The 19175-nt window shown below is 37.2% G+C and overlaps 1 protein-coding gene across 2 annotated transcripts in view; it reads left to right on the plus strand.

The window, feature by feature from the left end:
* The window catches only part of LOC114252893 (midasin), a 44326-nt gene that overhangs the window by 1922 nt on the left and 23229 nt on the right, over window positions 1-19175 (plus strand). For both annotated transcript variants that reach the window (XM_089735286.1, XM_089735287.1), the window contains exons 4-18: window positions 713-1011; window positions 1255-1457; window positions 3136-3299; window positions 3989-5496; window positions 5861-6026; window positions 6130-8431; window positions 8731-10459; window positions 11005-12637; window positions 13254-13465; window positions 14310-14442; window positions 14980-15583; window positions 16519-17018; window positions 17979-18155; window positions 18428-18846; window positions 18959-19098. In XM_089735286.1, the coding sequence (XP_089591412.1) occupies window positions 713-1011; window positions 1255-1457; window positions 3136-3299; window positions 3989-5496; window positions 5861-6026; window positions 6130-8431; window positions 8731-10459; window positions 11005-12637; window positions 13254-13465; window positions 14310-14442; window positions 14980-15583; window positions 16519-17018; window positions 17979-18155; window positions 18428-18846; window positions 18959-19098 (10189 nt within the window). The remainder of the gene's footprint in view (window positions 1-712; window positions 1012-1254; window positions 1458-3135; window positions 3300-3988; window positions 5497-5860; window positions 6027-6129; window positions 8432-8730; window positions 10460-11004; window positions 12638-13253; window positions 13466-14309; window positions 14443-14979; window positions 15584-16518; window positions 17019-17978; window positions 18156-18427; window positions 18847-18958; window positions 19099-19175) is intronic.

Here is a 19175-nt window from a genome sequence, read left to right on the forward strand (position 1 = left end):
AGTAAAAATAAAATTGAGTAACTGAAATTCTTGAATACAACGTTACGAATATATGAATTGCTGCTGCAGAAGCCTGAATGGAAGTGATCTAGTAGCACAAAGTAACGTTATTTATTTATTAGACCAACCAAAAGTAGGTTGCAGTTTTCCCTCATTCCTTTATGGTTAGTCGGATGTGTCAGTAGATATCTAATTGTGTAAAAAATTAAGGTATAAATATTACATATTTAATGTCATCATATTAGGACTCAACAACAACACTGCCTATCTTCCTTGGGGAACAGACCTCACTAGGTTATTATTAAAACACATACTTAGTAACCTTACAATACTTTTCTAAACATTTCTTTTATAAAAGAAAATCTTTTAAAATTCATAATAAAACTTAGTATGAGAAATATAAGTGAAATTTCAGTGAACTTTCAATCTAAAAATGAAATTAACTACTAAACATACTAAAAATAATATATCGGTGGGTGAAAGGTGAAAAGTTTAAGCAACATTTTGCTAAATATGCACAAATAATAATAATTAAATGTCTGTTTTATTTGGTATTAACATCAGCAGTTCAAGTTTTTCTGTTACGATTATTTTTCCAAAGTATAAACTTTAAATAGCTCTCTTGTAATGTTGCAAAAATGATGCTTTAACCATATAACCTTTTACCCCTCTATATGATATTGTCTTATATAAATATTATATTTCTATACAGGATGGTTAAAGAATGCATGGTGATCTTAACTAATATGACAGAAGCACAAGCAAAGATACTATCAAACAATATGAAACTTTCTCAACAAGACGTCTTTCACTTTCTTACTCCCAAAAATTTCAAATGCTATACTTTTGATGAAACGGTCAAAGATGAAAAACTTATTATTGATAATGTAGTTAATATTGATGGTATCCTGTTACCATTGTATGATAAGGACAATGTTCAGAATGGTAGTTTGGTTCCTGTAAAATCGACGGTCAATAATTTGAGAAGTCTTGCACTTGCTGTTGCTTCAGGTATGCTGTATTTGAGAATATTGTTTTTATCTATGATTTAATTTGCACGAATATGTTTTGTTAATGTTTTAAATTTTCATTAATTAAAGTTATTGTTTATGTGAAAAGCTGAAAAAATAAATTAGACAGTATCTGTTAAATGTGAGATTTGACATATTTTACCTAATTCCTTAAAAAGCCAACCGTGTTACAATGTATTTTAGTGCTCATTTAGATTGTCATAAAAGTTGAGGATTTTTTTAGGTCAACCACTTTGTCTCATGGGACCAGTAGGCTCCGGGAAAACTACTCTTGTGGAACACTTAGCAGCTATAACAGGTCGAAAAGGTACCGCTTTCAAGAAAGTACAGTTGGGTGATCAGACTGATTCTCGAATGCTACTTGGATCTCATCAATGTACTGATGTTCCTGGAGAATTTAAATGGGGTCCAGGAGTACTAACTGAGGTAATTACTACAGTTCCAAATTAAGTGATACATCATGATGGTATTTATGGATCGTTTGTGTGAGTTGTATGTTAGGTGATAGGGCGCCTCAGGTCTGCGGTCAGAATGATTCCTCGAATTTGACATAAACAGCTTATTAAACACAAAACTTTTACCAATCGTAGAAAATTTGAAGAGCAATGAACACAAGCACAGGTAGATAGTTCAAAACAAAGCTCAGAAAAAGCTTAGACACAACACTTCTGTGTTGTACAGAATCAATATTAATGAAATATAAAAAAAAAAACTTTAAAAAATGCAGTAAGTTTATGCATGTAAAAAATGTTGTGACCTTCACGGTCAGAGGTCTACGACAGCACACCTTGTGCTGTTGATCACAATTATAGTTACACAGAGCAAATGACAAATGAAAGATTTATGAACGAGTAAATGCCTTTGCTCAGTAGACAGACAGTCTAAATGCTTGCAACTTATATGCAAAGTTATGGTGTAAAAGGAATTAGCGTGATTCAGGTTTTTGGATTTTTGCTATTCTATGACAGTTATCGTTACACATAAAATGCTAGTAATTTAGAGAGACTGTGTTACTTGTCTTTCCTAGCAATATGGTGGTGTCATCACTGCAGCAGTGAACGCTATTGCTAATTTATTTTGTCTCTTTTGAAGCATATGTCTCATGGGTCATTAACAGTGGCTAAAAATGTATACTTACTATTGTTACCACACTTTTCTAACATATATGGGAAAACTTACTAGGAGTGGCGCTGTAGTCATAAGTTTTATATTTTCGCCAAACCCCCTCCCTCCCCCATTGATAAACCTTCTTCTTACTAGTGCCTCGTTCAAAAGTTACAAAATATAGTACAATTCAGAACAAACACAACGTACAAATTTAAAATGGATTATGTCAAAGGCGATACTTATACAATATTGATATTAATACAGTTGGTTTTTTGTACTTCAAGGATGACCGAAAAGCTAACCTTGAGCGATATTTGCATTTTATCATTTGTCAACTGAAAAAGTAGTATTGCTGCCTATTGTATCATTTTATTGGGTATATTCTGTTTTTAAACCGCCCCTATGTACGAAGACCATGTTCAACATGTTTAAAAAAGTCAAATCCTAAATAATTCATTTCAATGATTCAGGTTAATATTTTATTGAATTGATGAGGATTTTTCATGCGTTTGACTATTCAATACGCAACAGCGAATTCGTTAAATTCCTTTTTGAGATATCTCTCACACCGTGTGTTATGATTTCGTAGATCATTCCTCATTTTACTGGTAGTAAGCTCTTGTGAATCCGCACGGGTACGTACCATCGCCCTGCCTATTTCTGCCGTGGAGCAGTAATGCGTTTCGGTTTGAAATGTGGGGCAGCCGTTCTAACTATACTGAGACCTTAGAACTCATATCTCAAGGTGGGTGGCGGAATTTACGTTGTAAATGTGTATGGGCTAAGGTGACCACTTAACACCAGGTGGGCTGTGAGCTCGTCTACTCATATATGCAATAAAAATAAAAATATTTGACATTTATTAAATTGTTAAATTTAAAAGTTTTTTAATTTTATCATTTCTAAACGAAATTATTACGTTATACAACTTAAGATTTTGGATAACAAGATTAAAAAAAAATTGATAGACTATTGTACCAATATATTTGTTTTACAGGCTGTACAAAATGGGCATTGGCTTTTATTAGAGGATATTGACTGTGCTGCATTAGACGTTGCTTCAACTCTCAGCTCGCTCATAGAAAGGAACACGCTATGTGTACCCGGGTACAGAGATTCACTACCTGTAACCCCGGGTTTTCAGCTCTTCGTAACTCAGAGGTGCGTATCATTTTAGAGCAGCGGTCGGGGAACTTTTTTAATTATTACCCCAAAATATTTTTGTGTAAGTTGATATTACCCAATGGCGAAGAACAAAAAAAAAACGAAATCGCTTCTTTTCAGCATCTTTCATATTATAGACCACACGATAAGTTTGAAAAAAAATAATTATGTTTTCGTTTCATTCAACATCGTGCAATAAAAATCAAACCCGCAGAATTATAATTTGCGTAATTACTGGTGGTAGGACCTCTTGTGAGTCCGCGCGGGTAGGTACCACCACACCGCTTATTTCTGCCGTGAAGCAGTAATGCCTTTCGGTTTGAAGGGTGGGGCAGCCGTTGTGACTATACTGAGACCTTAGAACTATATCTCAAGGTGTGTGGCGCATTTACGTTGTAGATGTCTATGGGTTCCAGTAACCGCTTAACACCAGGTGGGCTGTGAGCTCGTCCACACATATAAGCAATTAAAAAAAAATCCATTTCGTTTCATCGAGTTTGAGATTCTAAAGAAGTTTTACTTCAATATATACTTTTTACTCACAAAAGTTTCATTTTTACCCCCCAAAATTTCATTTTACCCCATTTGGGGCAATTTACCCCGGTTCCCCGACCCCTGTTTTAGAAAATAAAGCATTATTATCGCCCTTCATATATTTGAAATGACCAAACAATGTGTATTTTCAGAACATTAACAACAAATTATGGTTTCCAAAAGAAAATGTCCAACTCTAGTACACTCTTACAGAAACATTTGACGCAAATCAATGTCGAACCACTCTCTCGGGCCGAGTTATCTGAAATAGTACAGACATTATATCCGAGTTTGAATACAATTTGCTCGAGAATCATCGAGGTATTCATGATGTTCTCCGTAGGAAATCACGACACTTCATTACAGACAACTGAGGTTGTTATTGAAAAAAACTTCAATATAAATTTAATAAGGGGTTCAAGACTTATATCCACAAGAGATTTGATGAAGTGGTGTTCCCGAGCTGTCGTAGGTTTTGCTGTGTCAAGTCCAGGATCTGCCCTCAAAGTACTGCAAGATGCTCTCGACATATTCACTTGTTCGGTTTCAACACCGGAACATAGGTTGGAGCTAGCAAAAAAAGTCGGAACATGCTTAGGTATTGTAGAAACTAAGTCAGAGTTTTATTGCAAACACTACAAGCCAAACGTATCGCTACACCCCGCTTGTTTTGAAGTCGGAAGAGCTAAAGTACCACGGCTAGAGAAAAGCTTAGAAACTATTGATTTTGATAATAAGCAAGTGGTCTTTTCATTTACTCGTCAGTCCGCATGCTTGTTGGAGAAGATAGCGTGCTGCGTTATGTCTAACGAGCCTGTGTTGCTTGTTGGCGAAACCGGTACAGGGAAAACATCTTCCGTCCAGTACTTGGCTAAGCAGACGGGACATAAGTTAATCGTTATCAATATGAACCAACAGTCGGATTCGGCGGACTTGCTGGGCGGTTATAAGCCGGTCGACTTGAAATACGTCATAAAGCCTATCAAAAACGAATTTCAAGAGCTCTTCCGTAATTTTTATAACGTACAAAAAAATACCAAGTTTCTGAGTCACGTAGAGACTTGTTATGAGACAGAAAGTTGGACGGCATTGTTGGCATTGATGCAACAGAGTCATAAAGCAGCCGTTAATAGATTAAATGCCGAAAAAAAAGAAATTAAGCTAAAAAGGTGGTTAACGTTTGGCTACAAACTGGCCAAATTGGAACAACAAATCAAAGCCGCTTCCAAATTAACTTTTGCCTTTATAGAAGGCTCTCTAGTGAAAGCTATGCAGGAAGGTCATTGGGTGTTACTAGATGAGATAAATTTGGCTTCAGCTGAGATTCTAGAATGCTTAGCTGGATTATTAGAAGACAAGAATGACACTATAGACTTATTAGAAAAAGGTGATAAAGTTCCTATAAAAAGACATGCAGATTTCACATTGTTCGCGTGCATGAATCCAGCTACAGATGTTGGTAAAAAAGATTTACCCGTTGGTCTTAGAAACCGTTTTACCGAATTCTTCATAGATGAGTTAACCGAACGAAATGATTTGATGTTGCTCATAGGGGACTATTTATATCATATGAATCTCACGGGGGCAACTTTGGAAGCAATTTACTCTTTCTATTCTGGTATAAGAAAAGAGGCAAAGTTGAATCTAGTCGACGGCGCAGGTAATTAATATAGAATATATCGACGCTTGAAAGGCAAACGTGACTAAGCGACAATGCGTGAACTTTACATTAGACTAATTTAAAGTTAAAATACCTGAAAACAAAATTTATTTTAACGAATCTAGCTGTAGTAGAATCTAGCTAGTAGCTGTAGGATTGAAATGATTTTAAAAGACCTAGAAATATATTTTTTTGCGCATCGAATATGGTTATTGCCTATCATTTATGTACAAAGCAGTTATTGTCGCTTAGACACGTTTGCCTTTCAAGCGTCGATATATAAAAACTTTTCAAATTTTTAAATGAAATATCAATTTTAAATATCATGAAACCTATAAAATGAAAACATCTGTATATTTTGTAGGTAATGCGCCACACTATTCCCTTCGTACTCTATGCAGAGCCTTAACGGCTGCCTCCAAAGCAAAATGCGGAACAGTGGCAAGGTCACTTTATGAAGCCTTTTGTTTATCTTTCTTAACGCAATTAGATAGCTCTTCGCATCCTATCGTAGAAGCCATGATTGCCAAGTAAGTTATATGTCTTATTAAATATTAATTAAAGATTTTAACGTCATGTAATTAGGTCAGTTTTAGTGCACAGAAAACAATCGTCATTTTTTTTATATTACAGGGCTGTTATAGGAAAAAAGAACATAAAATCTGTTCTCAATCAAACCATTCCAGAGCCACAGGTTTTAGGCCAAAATTTTCTACTTTTCGAAGGTCATTGGATTCCACAAGGAACATTAGAAGTATGCATTCCTGAAAACTACATTCTCACTCCGACGGTCCGAAAAAATCTAAGGGATATAGCGCGAATTGTATCCTTGGGTCGTTTACCTGTTCTGCTGCAAGGCGATACGTCTGTAGGAAAAACTTCTCTTATCACTTACATTGCAAAGGCATCTGGAAACTACTGTGTGAGAATTAACAATCACGAGCACACCGATCTACAAGAATATATTGGTTCGTACGCCACAGATTCAAGTGGTAAATTAGTGTTCAGAGAAGGCGTTCTTGTTGAAGCCATGAGAAAAGGTTATTGGATTATTTTGGACGAATTGAATTTAGCTCCGAGTGACGTACTGGAAGCTTTGAACAGAGTATTAGATGATAATAGAGAATTGTTCATACCAGAAACACAACAAGTTATCAAAGCCGATCCTAACTTTATGCTATTCGCGACCCAGAATCCACCAGGCTTGTATGGAGGGCGCAAAATGCTATCTCGCGCCTTCCGAAATAGATTCGTTGAGCTTCATTTCGATGAAATACCCAAACGAGAATTGGAAACGATACTGCATCAAAGATGTCATGTACCTCCAGCGTATAGTAAAAAGATGATAGCTGTTATGGCAGATCTGCAAATAAGACGTCGAGGATCTGCAGCTGTACAAGGTAAAGATGGCTTCATAACTTTAAGAGACTTATTTAGATGGGGTGAAAGATACAAACATGCGTCCAAAGAGTGTCTCACTGATGAGAAGTTTTACGATTGGGATCAACACATAGCTGATGAAGGTTATCTTATACTCGCTGGAAAAGTAAGACAGACCGATGAGAGATACATTATTGAACAAATCATTCAGAAAAATATCAAAAGAACCGTAAATCCCGACAATCTTTTCAGTCTCCATCAAGGAACTTCGCCAGTGACAAAATACATATTAGAAAGTCTCTTTAACAATCAACTGGTTGAGTTCTCGCATGTAGTCTGGACCTACAACATGAGGAGATTAGCCATATTGATAGCGAAAGCGTTTAAATTTAATGAACCGGTTTTACTTGTCGGAGAGACTGGCTGTGGTAAGACCACGATTTGTCAAGTTCTTGCGGCAATGAACAAACGTCAGCTGCTATCTGTAAATTGTCATATGCACACTGAGAGTTCAGATTTTTTGGGTGGTCTCAGGCCCGTACGTCAGCATAAGAACGATGGTCGGTTGTTCGAATGGGTGGACGGTCCTTTGATCAAGGCCATGGAAACTGGAGATATATTTTTGGCTGATGAAATATCGCTTGCAGACGACAGTGTCCTGGAACGATTGAATTCTTTACTCGAACCTGAACGCCAATTAGTTCTCAGCGAAAGGGGGATGGAGGATAACTCAGACATAGTCGTTATCACTGCAAATGAAAATTTCCATTTTATCGGCACTATGAATCCTGGTGGAGATTTCGGCAAGAAAGAACTATCTCCAGCCCTTCGAAACCGATTCACTGAAATATGGTGCGACAGTGTTACTACCAGGGAAGATTTATTGGGCGTTCTTGAGAAGAGCGTGAATAAAGGTATAGCTTTGGGAAACCAAGAAGATGGAAGCTCTGGCATAGGCACTTCAATACTAGATTTCACTGAATGGTTAAAAACTTCTGAAGTGACCTGCAAATTTCCTTTCAGTATTCGTGACTTGCTTTCGTGGGTCCAGTTTATTAATGTTACGGTAGCTAAAGGACTATTGGATGTACCTGAAGCATATGTGCATGGAGCATGTATGACATTTTTGGATTGTTTTGGCACAGCATTGACGGGTCAGATTGATTCAGCATCTCTAACTGCATTGCGAAATTCCGCTATCGATTTCTTGTTAGATCAAATCAAGACTATAGGGCCGGAATATTTGAATAATCTCCGATCTATGCTTGGTAACAAACAAAATGAGTTCACAGCTGAAATGGATTGCTGTAAATTTGGAATAAAGCCTTTTTACATAGAAGTTGGTCCTAACTATGACGTCAGTGGCGAACGCGACAAGTTTACGTTCACAGCTCCTACCACAGGTGCTAATACATTGCGGCTTTTACGCGGCCTGCAACTAAATAAGGCAATACTCCTCGAAGGCAATCCAGGCGTTGGAAAGACGAGCCTAGTCACGGCTATAGCAAAATCATCGGGCCACAAAGTTGTGAGGATAAATTTAAGTGACCAAACTGTAAGTATTTTTTAATCTATACTAATATTATAAAGAGGAAAGATTTGTTTGTTTGTTTGTTTCGAATAGGCTCCGAAACTACTGGACCGATTTGAAAAATTCTTTTTCCATTAGAAGCCGACATTGTCCCTGATGAACATAGGCTACTTTTTTTAATTTTTTTTATATATTTTTTTTTGGTTTCATGTGTGTTTTAATGTCTCCGAAGCGAAGCGAGGGCGGGTCGCTAGTCAAAGATAAATAGCTATTTCATATTTTTAAGCAATTCTGATCAGTATTGTTTGTTTTTGTTTTTTTAGGATATAACTGATTTATTTGGTACCGATTTGCCTTCCGAAGATGGATCTTTCACATTCAAGGAGGGTTCATTTCTGAGTGCGCTCCAAAACGGCGATTGGATTTTATTGGACGAATTAAACTTAGCTCCCCAACCTGTATTAGAAGGTCTCAACGCTTGCCTAGATCACAGGGGAGAAGTTTTCATACCTGAATTAGGCAGAACGTTTAAAGTGAAAGAACAGACAAGATTGTTCGCTTGTCAGAATCCTTTGAAACAAGGCGGAGCAAGAAGAGGTCTCCCAGTTTCATTCTTGAACAGATTCACTCAAGTGTACATTGATACTTTAACTAAAGCTGACTTGATTTATATTGTCGAATCTCAATATCCATCCATACCCAAAGATATTCTCCATAGAATTGTGCATTTTAACTGTAAAGTCGCCCATGATATTATTGAGCTACAGTCTTGGGCACATAGAGGTAGCCCTTGGGAGATGAATTTGAGAGACATACAAAGATGGTGTGAAGCTATTATTAAAGATCAAAACGGTGACAATAAAATTTGTCCTGGGAAATATGTTGATATGCTGTATGTGAATCGTATGAGGACAGCCGAAGACAAAGGCAAAATGATCCAAACATATACTGAATTTTTCGAACCCGACTACCCGAGAAGCGATAGCATACCACAGTTCTTAATAAACGAAAAAGAAGTTATAATCGGCGATGTATCTATCGAAAGAAACGTCGAAAAACAGTTCAAAAACAGAAGATCCATTCAAACGAATCTCCTAGTTTTAAGAAATCAACTTTCCACTTTGAAAGCCTTGGCACAGAGCGTCAACATGAACTGGCTGTCAATACTTGTGGGTTCGTCGGCCACAGGCAAAAGCAGTGCTGTTCAACTACTCGCCGATTTGACTGGTAACGACTTGCAAGTAGTTCCGGTGACGTCGGCCATGGATGTCTCCGACTTGCTAGGCGGCTTCGAGCAAGTCGACTATAACAGAAACCTCGAAATCATTTATGACAAAATAGAAACTATAACGATACAAACGGTCAGAAACATCTGGTTGGACAGTAAAAAGGATGAGTTGAAAACAAAGTGTCTATTGAGTAACTTGTATGAGTACAAAACGTTGCAAAGAATTAGTTGTGACAGAAACGACGATACAAAAGAGTTCCAAGGGAAAATACAATCCCTCAAAAAACACAGTGAACAGCTACTTCAGTACAACGCCACTTGTACCAGTATGAGCGAAAAAATAACGAAAATTGTAAACGTCTTGGATTTATTAGCATTCCGAGTTTCAAAAGGAAAATCGATAAATGTAGGTGGAAAATTTGAGTGGGTCGATTCTTTACTAGTGAAGACTATGATGGAAGGGTCGTGGCTCCTTCTCGATAACGTAAATCTCACGTCAGCAGCTGTTTTAGATCGTCTAAATGGTCTATTAGAGCCCAACGGAGTGTTGAGTATACTCGAGAGAGGGGACGTAAGTGAAATCAAGCCACATCCGAATTTCAGAGTTTTCTTCACTATGGATCCGAAATACGGAGAAATATCGCGGGCTATGAGAAATCGTGGTGTCGAGATTTTCTTACTCAGATCTGATGATTGGAACGCGAGCTTGTCGGAGACCTTGACTTATCTGGATTTAGTGGCCTTGTTGTCTTCATGCGACTTGCCCAGCGAATACCATGAAATATCCATCAAATGTCACGAAGCGATGGCAGCTTTCGTTCAAGGTAAGCAAGATATTTTTAGACACACATGGGTAAATAAGGAGACTAAGTGGGTGGGCTTGTCGCTTAGACTTAATGATTGACACAATCTAGAGTTTATCCATTATAAGTGAACGTACAACATTTATCTAAGTTTTTACAAGTAATTTACATAGGACGGGTTGGGTGGATAATCAATACTCAGTCAGCTAATTTAACTAATATTTTATCGGTGCTTATATATAAAAAATTAAAGACGCCTTAAACCTCATCAATTTTCTAAAAGTTTTTTTTTTCTTCACCTATCTCATTATGTGGGGCGACACAGCCAAATTTTCTCTATCATTCTCTTCTATCAGCCGTCAGCTCAACACTCATTCCTCTCTCTCTCATATTGTCATTCACACACTCCATCCATGTCTTCTTCGGTCGACCTCTTCCCCCAACTTGCATTACCATTTCCAAACATCTCCTAGTCACATGCATCTTCTCTCTACGCAGCACGTGTCCACACCACGCTAATCGTTTTATTTTCTTTAAATATTAACATATGGTATTTAATATTCTAGGTTTTGAAAGACCAACCATATCGCATCTATTACAAGCATCGCATCTGACTTGGCAGCAAATCGTAAGGGGTATACCGGTTAAAACGGCTCTCGTTAACAGTTTTTCGGATATATATGTAAAACCAAGATGCGGAGGAGATTTCGCCTCAAATGTCATCGCGTCACTTGCCGAAAACAAAAACTGCATGCTGAGAGCTTTGAATCAGTTAATTGATGGTTTTGAATTCAAGGAACCTCGTGATACAACGCATACGTTAAGAGCGAAAGGTCTTTGCGCGAACTCATCATTAGAGATCGCTCAGCAAATCGCTTACATCGCAAGTCGAGAATTCACTGATACAGACTATACAACTGAAAAAGTTCTATACACTATATTCAGTTTATTAACAACCTATTTTAAGTGTTCCAAAGAAACATTCCACATAACCTACACGATCATTGAAGAGATTTTAAAACATAAAAAAACGGATAGCATCGATTTAGTTTCAAAATTGAATAAACAAATCAAAGTTCACTTCAACGAAACCGTTGGGATGGATTTCATGTATAAAAGATACTTCCCGGAGTCTCAAAGTATTAGTGATAACGTTCTTAAAGTGATAAATGTCGAAACTTTATTGCTTTACAATGAACTTTTGTCTGTATACCTTTCGTCGTTACATTGTAAAGATTATTTTTCTGCATACGACTATTCGAAGGCCGTCCTAAAAGGTCAAATGACTAATGATTTCATCGAGTATCCTATACTGAAACAGTGCACTGTGTATTTGAGAACTATTAATCTTTTTATTGAACGAGCTATTATGGAAGCTGAGCACAATTTAGATGACAAGTCCTCATGTCGCGTGTTACAGCTACTCAGCTGGAGAGATAGACTTATAAGACTGACATACGAACCTCTGTTCATTAAATCTGGGTCCAAGAAACGTCAGACTCTGAGAGAGGACATCGTTCCTTTGATATATCTTCACATGAAATGGACCCACAAGTATTTGATTCATGAACTTTTTAAGATGTCAAATAACAGCGCAATGGTCGAGGAATTCGCTAAGTCCGTTCGTATTATAGATCTGAATAATGATCAAGTTAGTTCGGAAAAAACTAAATTGAGCAAGAAGATAAGAAAGCTCTACGGCCAGCCCAAATTGTATGTGAACAAAGCAGAATATGATCTATGTAAAATCAGAACGGACATTTATAACAGATTGTCTTTGAATATGAACATACCGCTTGAAAGACAGACGGACAAACTTTCGATAGATCTTGCTACAGTATCTGACGTGACCTTAGCGTTGGACGTACCTGATGAAGATAAACTGGTGATAATAAAAGAAAACTTAACCAAAATAGAGTCCGCCATGATATCAGTAAACACGAAACGAGACATTAAATTGTTACCAGTATCATCGTATGTCATACAAAGAGTATTGAGCTCGTTAAAGCTGATTTTCTTAAAATTGACGAATGGTCTATCAATATCAGAAGGTGAAATATTGGAGAGAAATTGCAGCGAAGTTTTGAAATACATTGTTCAAATAGCCACAGCTACAAAAGGATTGCCTTTCGCCTTGCTGGACGTGCTTAGAGTACTTGCGAAGTTACTGGGGAATGATCAAGAACTTCGAAATGAGAGGTTGGTGACGTTTTTTAAAATATAAATTAATCCGAATTACTTCTAGTGTATCAGGGTTACAATAGATTAGAAATATTGTTTATATACATATGAATTTGATGAAGATTATTATTTGTTATTGTTGGAAATTTAAATGGTGTTTTTTTATTAGTGAAATATAGCAGATGTCTAATGTTAAAACTGTATTGATACCGATCAAATTGACCGTTTTAAAACCGTTTCAATATCTTTATCAAACTATACGACGATTGGATGATGCATAGAATATTTCTTACACTCTTTTAGTTTTGTTTTCAAAGAAAAATCCATTATCTGCATCTGCTGCATTGAATAATGAAATGAAAAACTTTTTTAATCATCGGTTAATTTGACTGATCGTTTTAACGAAAAGGTATGTAAGAACTGTCGGTAGGTTTAATGTTAATACCATCGATGGGAACAACAATGGGAAGATGAGTATTTGTAGCACATCTGTCCTCACTAAAACAAAACCACAAAAATTATTGAAATGTCCGGAATTGTAGAATTAATAATTTAAAGTAAATTACGTAAAATATTTTCTGTGTATAATGGTCATGAATTAGCGATGGTCTAAGATTGTAATGAATTTTTGCAGACTTTCGTCAATACCAGCGAGATTTTGGGACGAGTTATTCAAAGCGTTTATTAACTCGCCAGCGATGTATCCGACACCGTTCTTGAATATAGATAAAGCTACATCTGATGAAGAATTACAAGAAGCCATCGTCAATACGAAAAAGTTGTCTGAGAACCTTCCTGTATTGCCTTATTATGTCCAGAAAATTACCGTCTCCCCTGTTGAAAACGGTACGTTCTGTTTGCTTTTACAGCGCGTTCTGTTTGAACTTGATTAATTATTTATTCGCCATTAATCAAACGCTATGCGTACGCAGGAGCAAAATTTCGAAGCCCTTTAATAGATACGATGTAAGAAGAAACAACTTTTTTTTTATTGCCTTTGTAGGCAGACTAGCATACGGCCCACGTGATGGTAAGTGGTTACCGTCGTTCATGGACGTCAGCAACGCCAGGGACAGAGCCAAGCAGCTGCTTACATTACAATTCATTTATTAAAAGCAAGTACGTTTCTTATGATGGTAGTAGGTTCTTAATTATTTTTTTAAAGGCATTTTTACGCTCATTCAATACGAGTTTCGCTAGCAGTATGTCAAATGGTAATACGTTGCGGACACGAACCGACATAGCAGTAAAGGATTGATAGGAATTGCTTGTGAATTAATTCGCTTGTGTGTTCTTCTTCCTAGAATTTTCCCGGTCTACTTTTTTTTTAATTAATAATAAATTGTTTAATTCAAATTTTATGGAAATCAATTGTTACTCTTATATATTTTTATTTCGTTCGACTAAAAAGTGTTAGCACAATGAGACTACCATTTTACTTCCCGTAGCATTATTGAATTGTTTCAATATCTATTATTAATGTGGAAAAAAAAACTGATGATGGCATCGAATGTAGAAAATGTATTGGTTTACTTTGCACTAGCACCGAACTTAAAAAATATACGAAAATATTTTTTCAAAATGCCTCGTGTTATTTGTTGACAACTAATTGAAAATCTAATCTTCTGTCACTATAAAATAAAATTTAAACCATCACATTTAAAATATCACAATTTATAATTCATTCTAGGCGATCGTCATGTATTGGCTTATGAAACAATATCTATTGAAGACAGAGCTCAATATTCTTTGCATTTAGATTCATTGTTGAATATTATTTGGAAGAATATCGCTACATTACATGCAACGGCTACTTCTAAAACGTAAGTTTTGAGTGATGTAATGATTTGTGTTCTTCACTAATGCCTTACACGCTACGGTCGTAACTGACTAAATATAAGAGATAAATGCACTTCATGAAACACCTTGCGTGGAAATTCATAGCAATTAAACAATCAAGGGCCCAAATTTAGAGAATTACTAGTAATTGACGCCCAAGTTGTGTATCATGAAATGCATAAAACACACACATCACACGCACGTACGCACGCACGCACGCGCACACACACACACACACACACACACACACACACACACACACACACACACACACACACACACACACACACACACACACACACACACACACACACACACACACACACACACATCAAACACGCACGCACGCACACACACGCACGCACGCACGCAGACATAATACTGTAGTTAGTTACGTAACTTAATTTATGCTTACATGTATTCTCTCTTACATACATTACATTTCCTTGTTTTCATTAACTTTCTTCTATTACCTTCTGATTGCAAGAAAATGGTTCTGACGTCACAGTGTCTCATTCCAGGAAATCAGATGCTGAATTTGAACTGAAAAAATTTGAACAGCTCACGTTGTATTTAAAATCAATCGTAAATCAAACCAAACCAACGAATACAGATACAAATACTTCAAATATCGACACAGTACTACAATTGAAAGATAAAAGATTAACAGACATGCATACTGAAACTCTGAAAGTTTACAACGAATTAAAGGCAACGGAAGATAAAACTAAAATGAAAATATTAACAGCGCAACTGTCGTTACTAACGAGTCTTTTGTTCGTCGAAATCATGGCCGAAGTGAATCCGGTGGATCAGATAGAAATATACCGCCTTAAAGCAAAATACATTGAAGAAGACATAAAAATGTTCGATGGTCTACTTAGCGTTTATTATATTCACGGTTTGACCAGTGGTACGATTACGAGTGCGGTGGACATCAGAAAGCCTTCGTCTGTGCCCAGAGAATACCTGCAAGATCCCGAAGTCAAAAACACTTTGAATAAAGTACATCCATATTGTAGTCAGATATTCCAATTAAAAGAACAAACGCTAGCGACAGTTGAAAAATATGCTTTGGGTAATACATACAGACCCGAAACACCAACGTACGGTAGTTTCGTGAAGGTGAGTTTTGATTTAAAGCAGCTTTTCCCAAAGTGGGCGATAACGCCCCCTTGTCAGCGTCAGGCTTAAAGAGGGGCGATAAGAGACCCAGAAAAAAATGGGGGTGTTGTGTAGAGGCTTAGGAGGCGATTTGTAATTTTATTTAGGAGAACTCTTAGACACTGACTGAGATCTCGCTATAGTGGTTTTTAAGTAGGTGAAAAAATGGGGGTGCTAATAAATAATTTATTCTCAAAGTGGACAGTAGACAAAATAACTTTGGGAGCCCCTGATTTAAAGTTATATATAATATAGTGTGTAGTACCTATTTAATTTGGATTTTTCGACTCTTAGACATAATTGAGCCTGAGTCATTCGGGATTAAAATAATCCCAAAGTTTTCGAAACGTCAGAAGTAATATAACATTTTAAACATTTTTAACAAATATAACATTTTAAAAATCCAAGATTAAATCATAAAATGTATTTTTAATAATGTAAAAATTTATTTTATCCTAATTCGAAAATGGACGTTACAATTAATATACCGATTATACCAAATATTCGTTACTATTATACTGTTGCATTGTGGAACCAGTCATTTCGGGGGGTTTTTCAAGCATGAAGGCTACTGACCTCTTCCAGTATTTACTGGGACTATGGTTATCTCTCTCTTCGATCGGTCCCTCACTGCTGAGGATCGTGACTCCGTCCGATTTCGTCAACCAACTGTCTCCATCGATCCCGCCCTGCAGCCCGGTGGAGTGCGTCGCTGATAGGTATCCCCAGTTCCTCCGCTATTTGGTCCGACCATCGCTTGGGACCTCTACCCCTAGGCCTTTTCCCCTCTATTTTATCGCTCACCACAAGGCGTTCCAAATGGTTATACCAACTGTTAAAACTACTAATGCATTTATTAAAAAAATGACGTATTATTGACTAGCTTTGTCTTTCAGGACTGCAAACACTTCGCTAAATCCGTGCTCTCAGAGAAAACGGTCAAAGACGTTGCCGTCAACTTGATAACCGCATCAAATAGTTTATATCAAAATGGCGCGGGACCGAACAAATCACTCGTACAAAACGCACATACGGTCGTCAAAGAAACAGCTTCGTGGCTTTATTCTGTTGAAGCTTTTTATAAGAAGATCACCGAAACATATTCGGACGCTTTCCCCGATTTAGCGAAGCCCTTACAATATTCCTTATCGCAAACTGTGTATAGCGTTACACGTATAAGCGATGTTATAAAGGAATTAATGGTTAAAATCGAACAAGGGCCGACACAGAGAGAAATCGTATCGGCTTTGATAGAGTACCCAATTGGAATACCGAATAAGGACGTGAAAGGAGAGCACTTGAATCGTTTCGTGAATCCGAAATTCCTTCAGTTCTTGAACAAGAATTTGCTGGGATCGAACGTGGATACATTTAATGTTGAGTCGGAATGGATTTCGTAAGTACAATATTTATGTATATATTTATGAATTTTTCTTTTTTTGTAAACTGCCACACGTTACGGTCACGAGTCGGCCCATAAGACATTACAGCATTAATGCCGCCACTTTCCTCAAAGTTTCCGATGCTCGATATCCGCACTCAGACAGGTTGGTACCTACCAATATTGCTAATGTAATATGTATTTAATTCGTGTTCACGAATCATTTCCACGATGAAGGACCAATACTGTAGTTGGACCAATACTGTAGACTGTTTGAAGTCGTCGTGGCCTAAAGGATAAGACGTCCGGTGCATTCGTATGTAGCGATGCAACGGTGTTCGAATCCCGTAGGCGGGTACCAATTTTACTAATGAAATACGTGCTCAACAAATGTTCACGATTGACTTCCACGGTAAGGGAATAACATCGTGTAATAAAAACCAAACCCGCAAAATTATAATTTGCGTAATCACTGGTGGTAGGACCTCTTGGGAGTCCTCACGAGTAGGTATCATCACCCCGCCTATTTCCGCCGTGAAGCAGTAATGCGTTTCGGTTCGAAGGGTGGGGTAGCCGTTGTAACTATACTGAGACCTTAGAACTTATATCTCGAGGTGGGTGGCGCATTTACGTTGTTGTCGACTATGACCTCTGGTCTCCGAATGTATAAGTAAGTTCCCTCTGTATTTTGTACCGTATGTTCCATGGGGAGTGCTCTGAGGAATTGTTTGAGATGATCTCATCATCTCGTTTTTACCATCGCACCGCCCACGATCGGAGTAGAGTTCATCCATACTATCTGGAGCCACCCGCGGTCATCCACAGTGCGTTTCCATAGATCTTTTTTGCCACGTACCATCCGGCTGTGGAATGAGCTCCCCTCCACGGTGTTTCCCGAGCGCTATGACATATAAAGGTTATAATATAGCTTGTTATAAAATTGTTTTAGATATCCATTGTATGTTTTTTTTGCAGTGTGCTAAAAATGAATTTAGTGGAATTAAAAATGCATTGTATTGCATCAGAGAAGATCGATAAGATGTCGGTAGAAGCCATGCTCTGTACACTCAGCGCTATCGTCACCGCCTGGGATCAACAGCAGAGAGACATTGAAAAGAAAAAACAAGATGACGAGGCCTTGTATGTCACGAAGTACGTATAATATTCTATTATAAACTTATTGAATAGATGTCCTACCTCAATAAATTACTTTATTTTAATTTTGATTGATTTGCATTGATTGATAATTTTTATATGTAAGGTTTTTTTTAACGCTACTAAATAGTAACAATAAAATCATCATCAAATCATCATATTTTACCGTCCATTACAATTCCTTGTGATACTTAATCAATTGTGACCCTTTAAAACTTACGTAATTCTAGATTAATACCGTTTCTCAAATTATGAATATTACATTCTAGATCCAAATGCGAAGATGAAGATGAGGACGCTATGGCTCATGAAGAAATTCTCGAAATGTTCCCCTCGTACTCAGATGAAGACTTCTCAGAGTTCAAACCTCCGACTCTCGAACAGAAACCGGTCAAACAGAAGCCACTGACCGATAATAAACTAAAGCAACTAATTTCTTTAGACGACGTATCTTTAATTTATAAATGGCATTCGAACTTTGTACGTCACATGACTGAAGCGGAATGGTTACCCAGTCGAAAAAAGTTGGTCGGGAATGATGTAGTGTCCGCTTTCTTTGAACGCTATCCGACATTCAGTCGTGTCATACAGAACAGCTGGGAGGCTCTGGATGCAGATTTTGAAGGAATCCTATCACCCAGCTTAATGGTTATTATATCGCAGATTAAAGAGAAGGTTAACGGACAAGGTGAAACTCATTTTCTTTTTCTATCGACATTGAATTAACCACTTTGATCTATATTTTAATTGGGAATTGTCGGGTAAGAAGAATAACACATTGTTTTTTTGTTATATTTCAGAATTCTCAAGCGGCAAAGCCGATTTCTATCGGTCACCGTGGGTATCGGAAACAAAACAATGTGTGCCATTGCTACATAAAGTTAAAGAGAGCACCAATGAATTATTAGATCAATGGCCAGATTTTCCGACTTTGAAGGAGGTATATCAATTAAATGAATCAACTGACATGTCTAGAGTTATGAGTAGAATAAATAAAAAACAATGTAACTTTTTTTT

This window comes from Bombyx mandarina, chromosome 19 (genome assembly GCF_030267445.1).
Source record: "Bombyx mandarina strain Sakado chromosome 19, ASM3026744v2".
Lineage (NCBI taxonomy): Eukaryota > Metazoa > Arthropoda > Insecta > Lepidoptera > Bombycidae > Bombyx > Bombyx mandarina.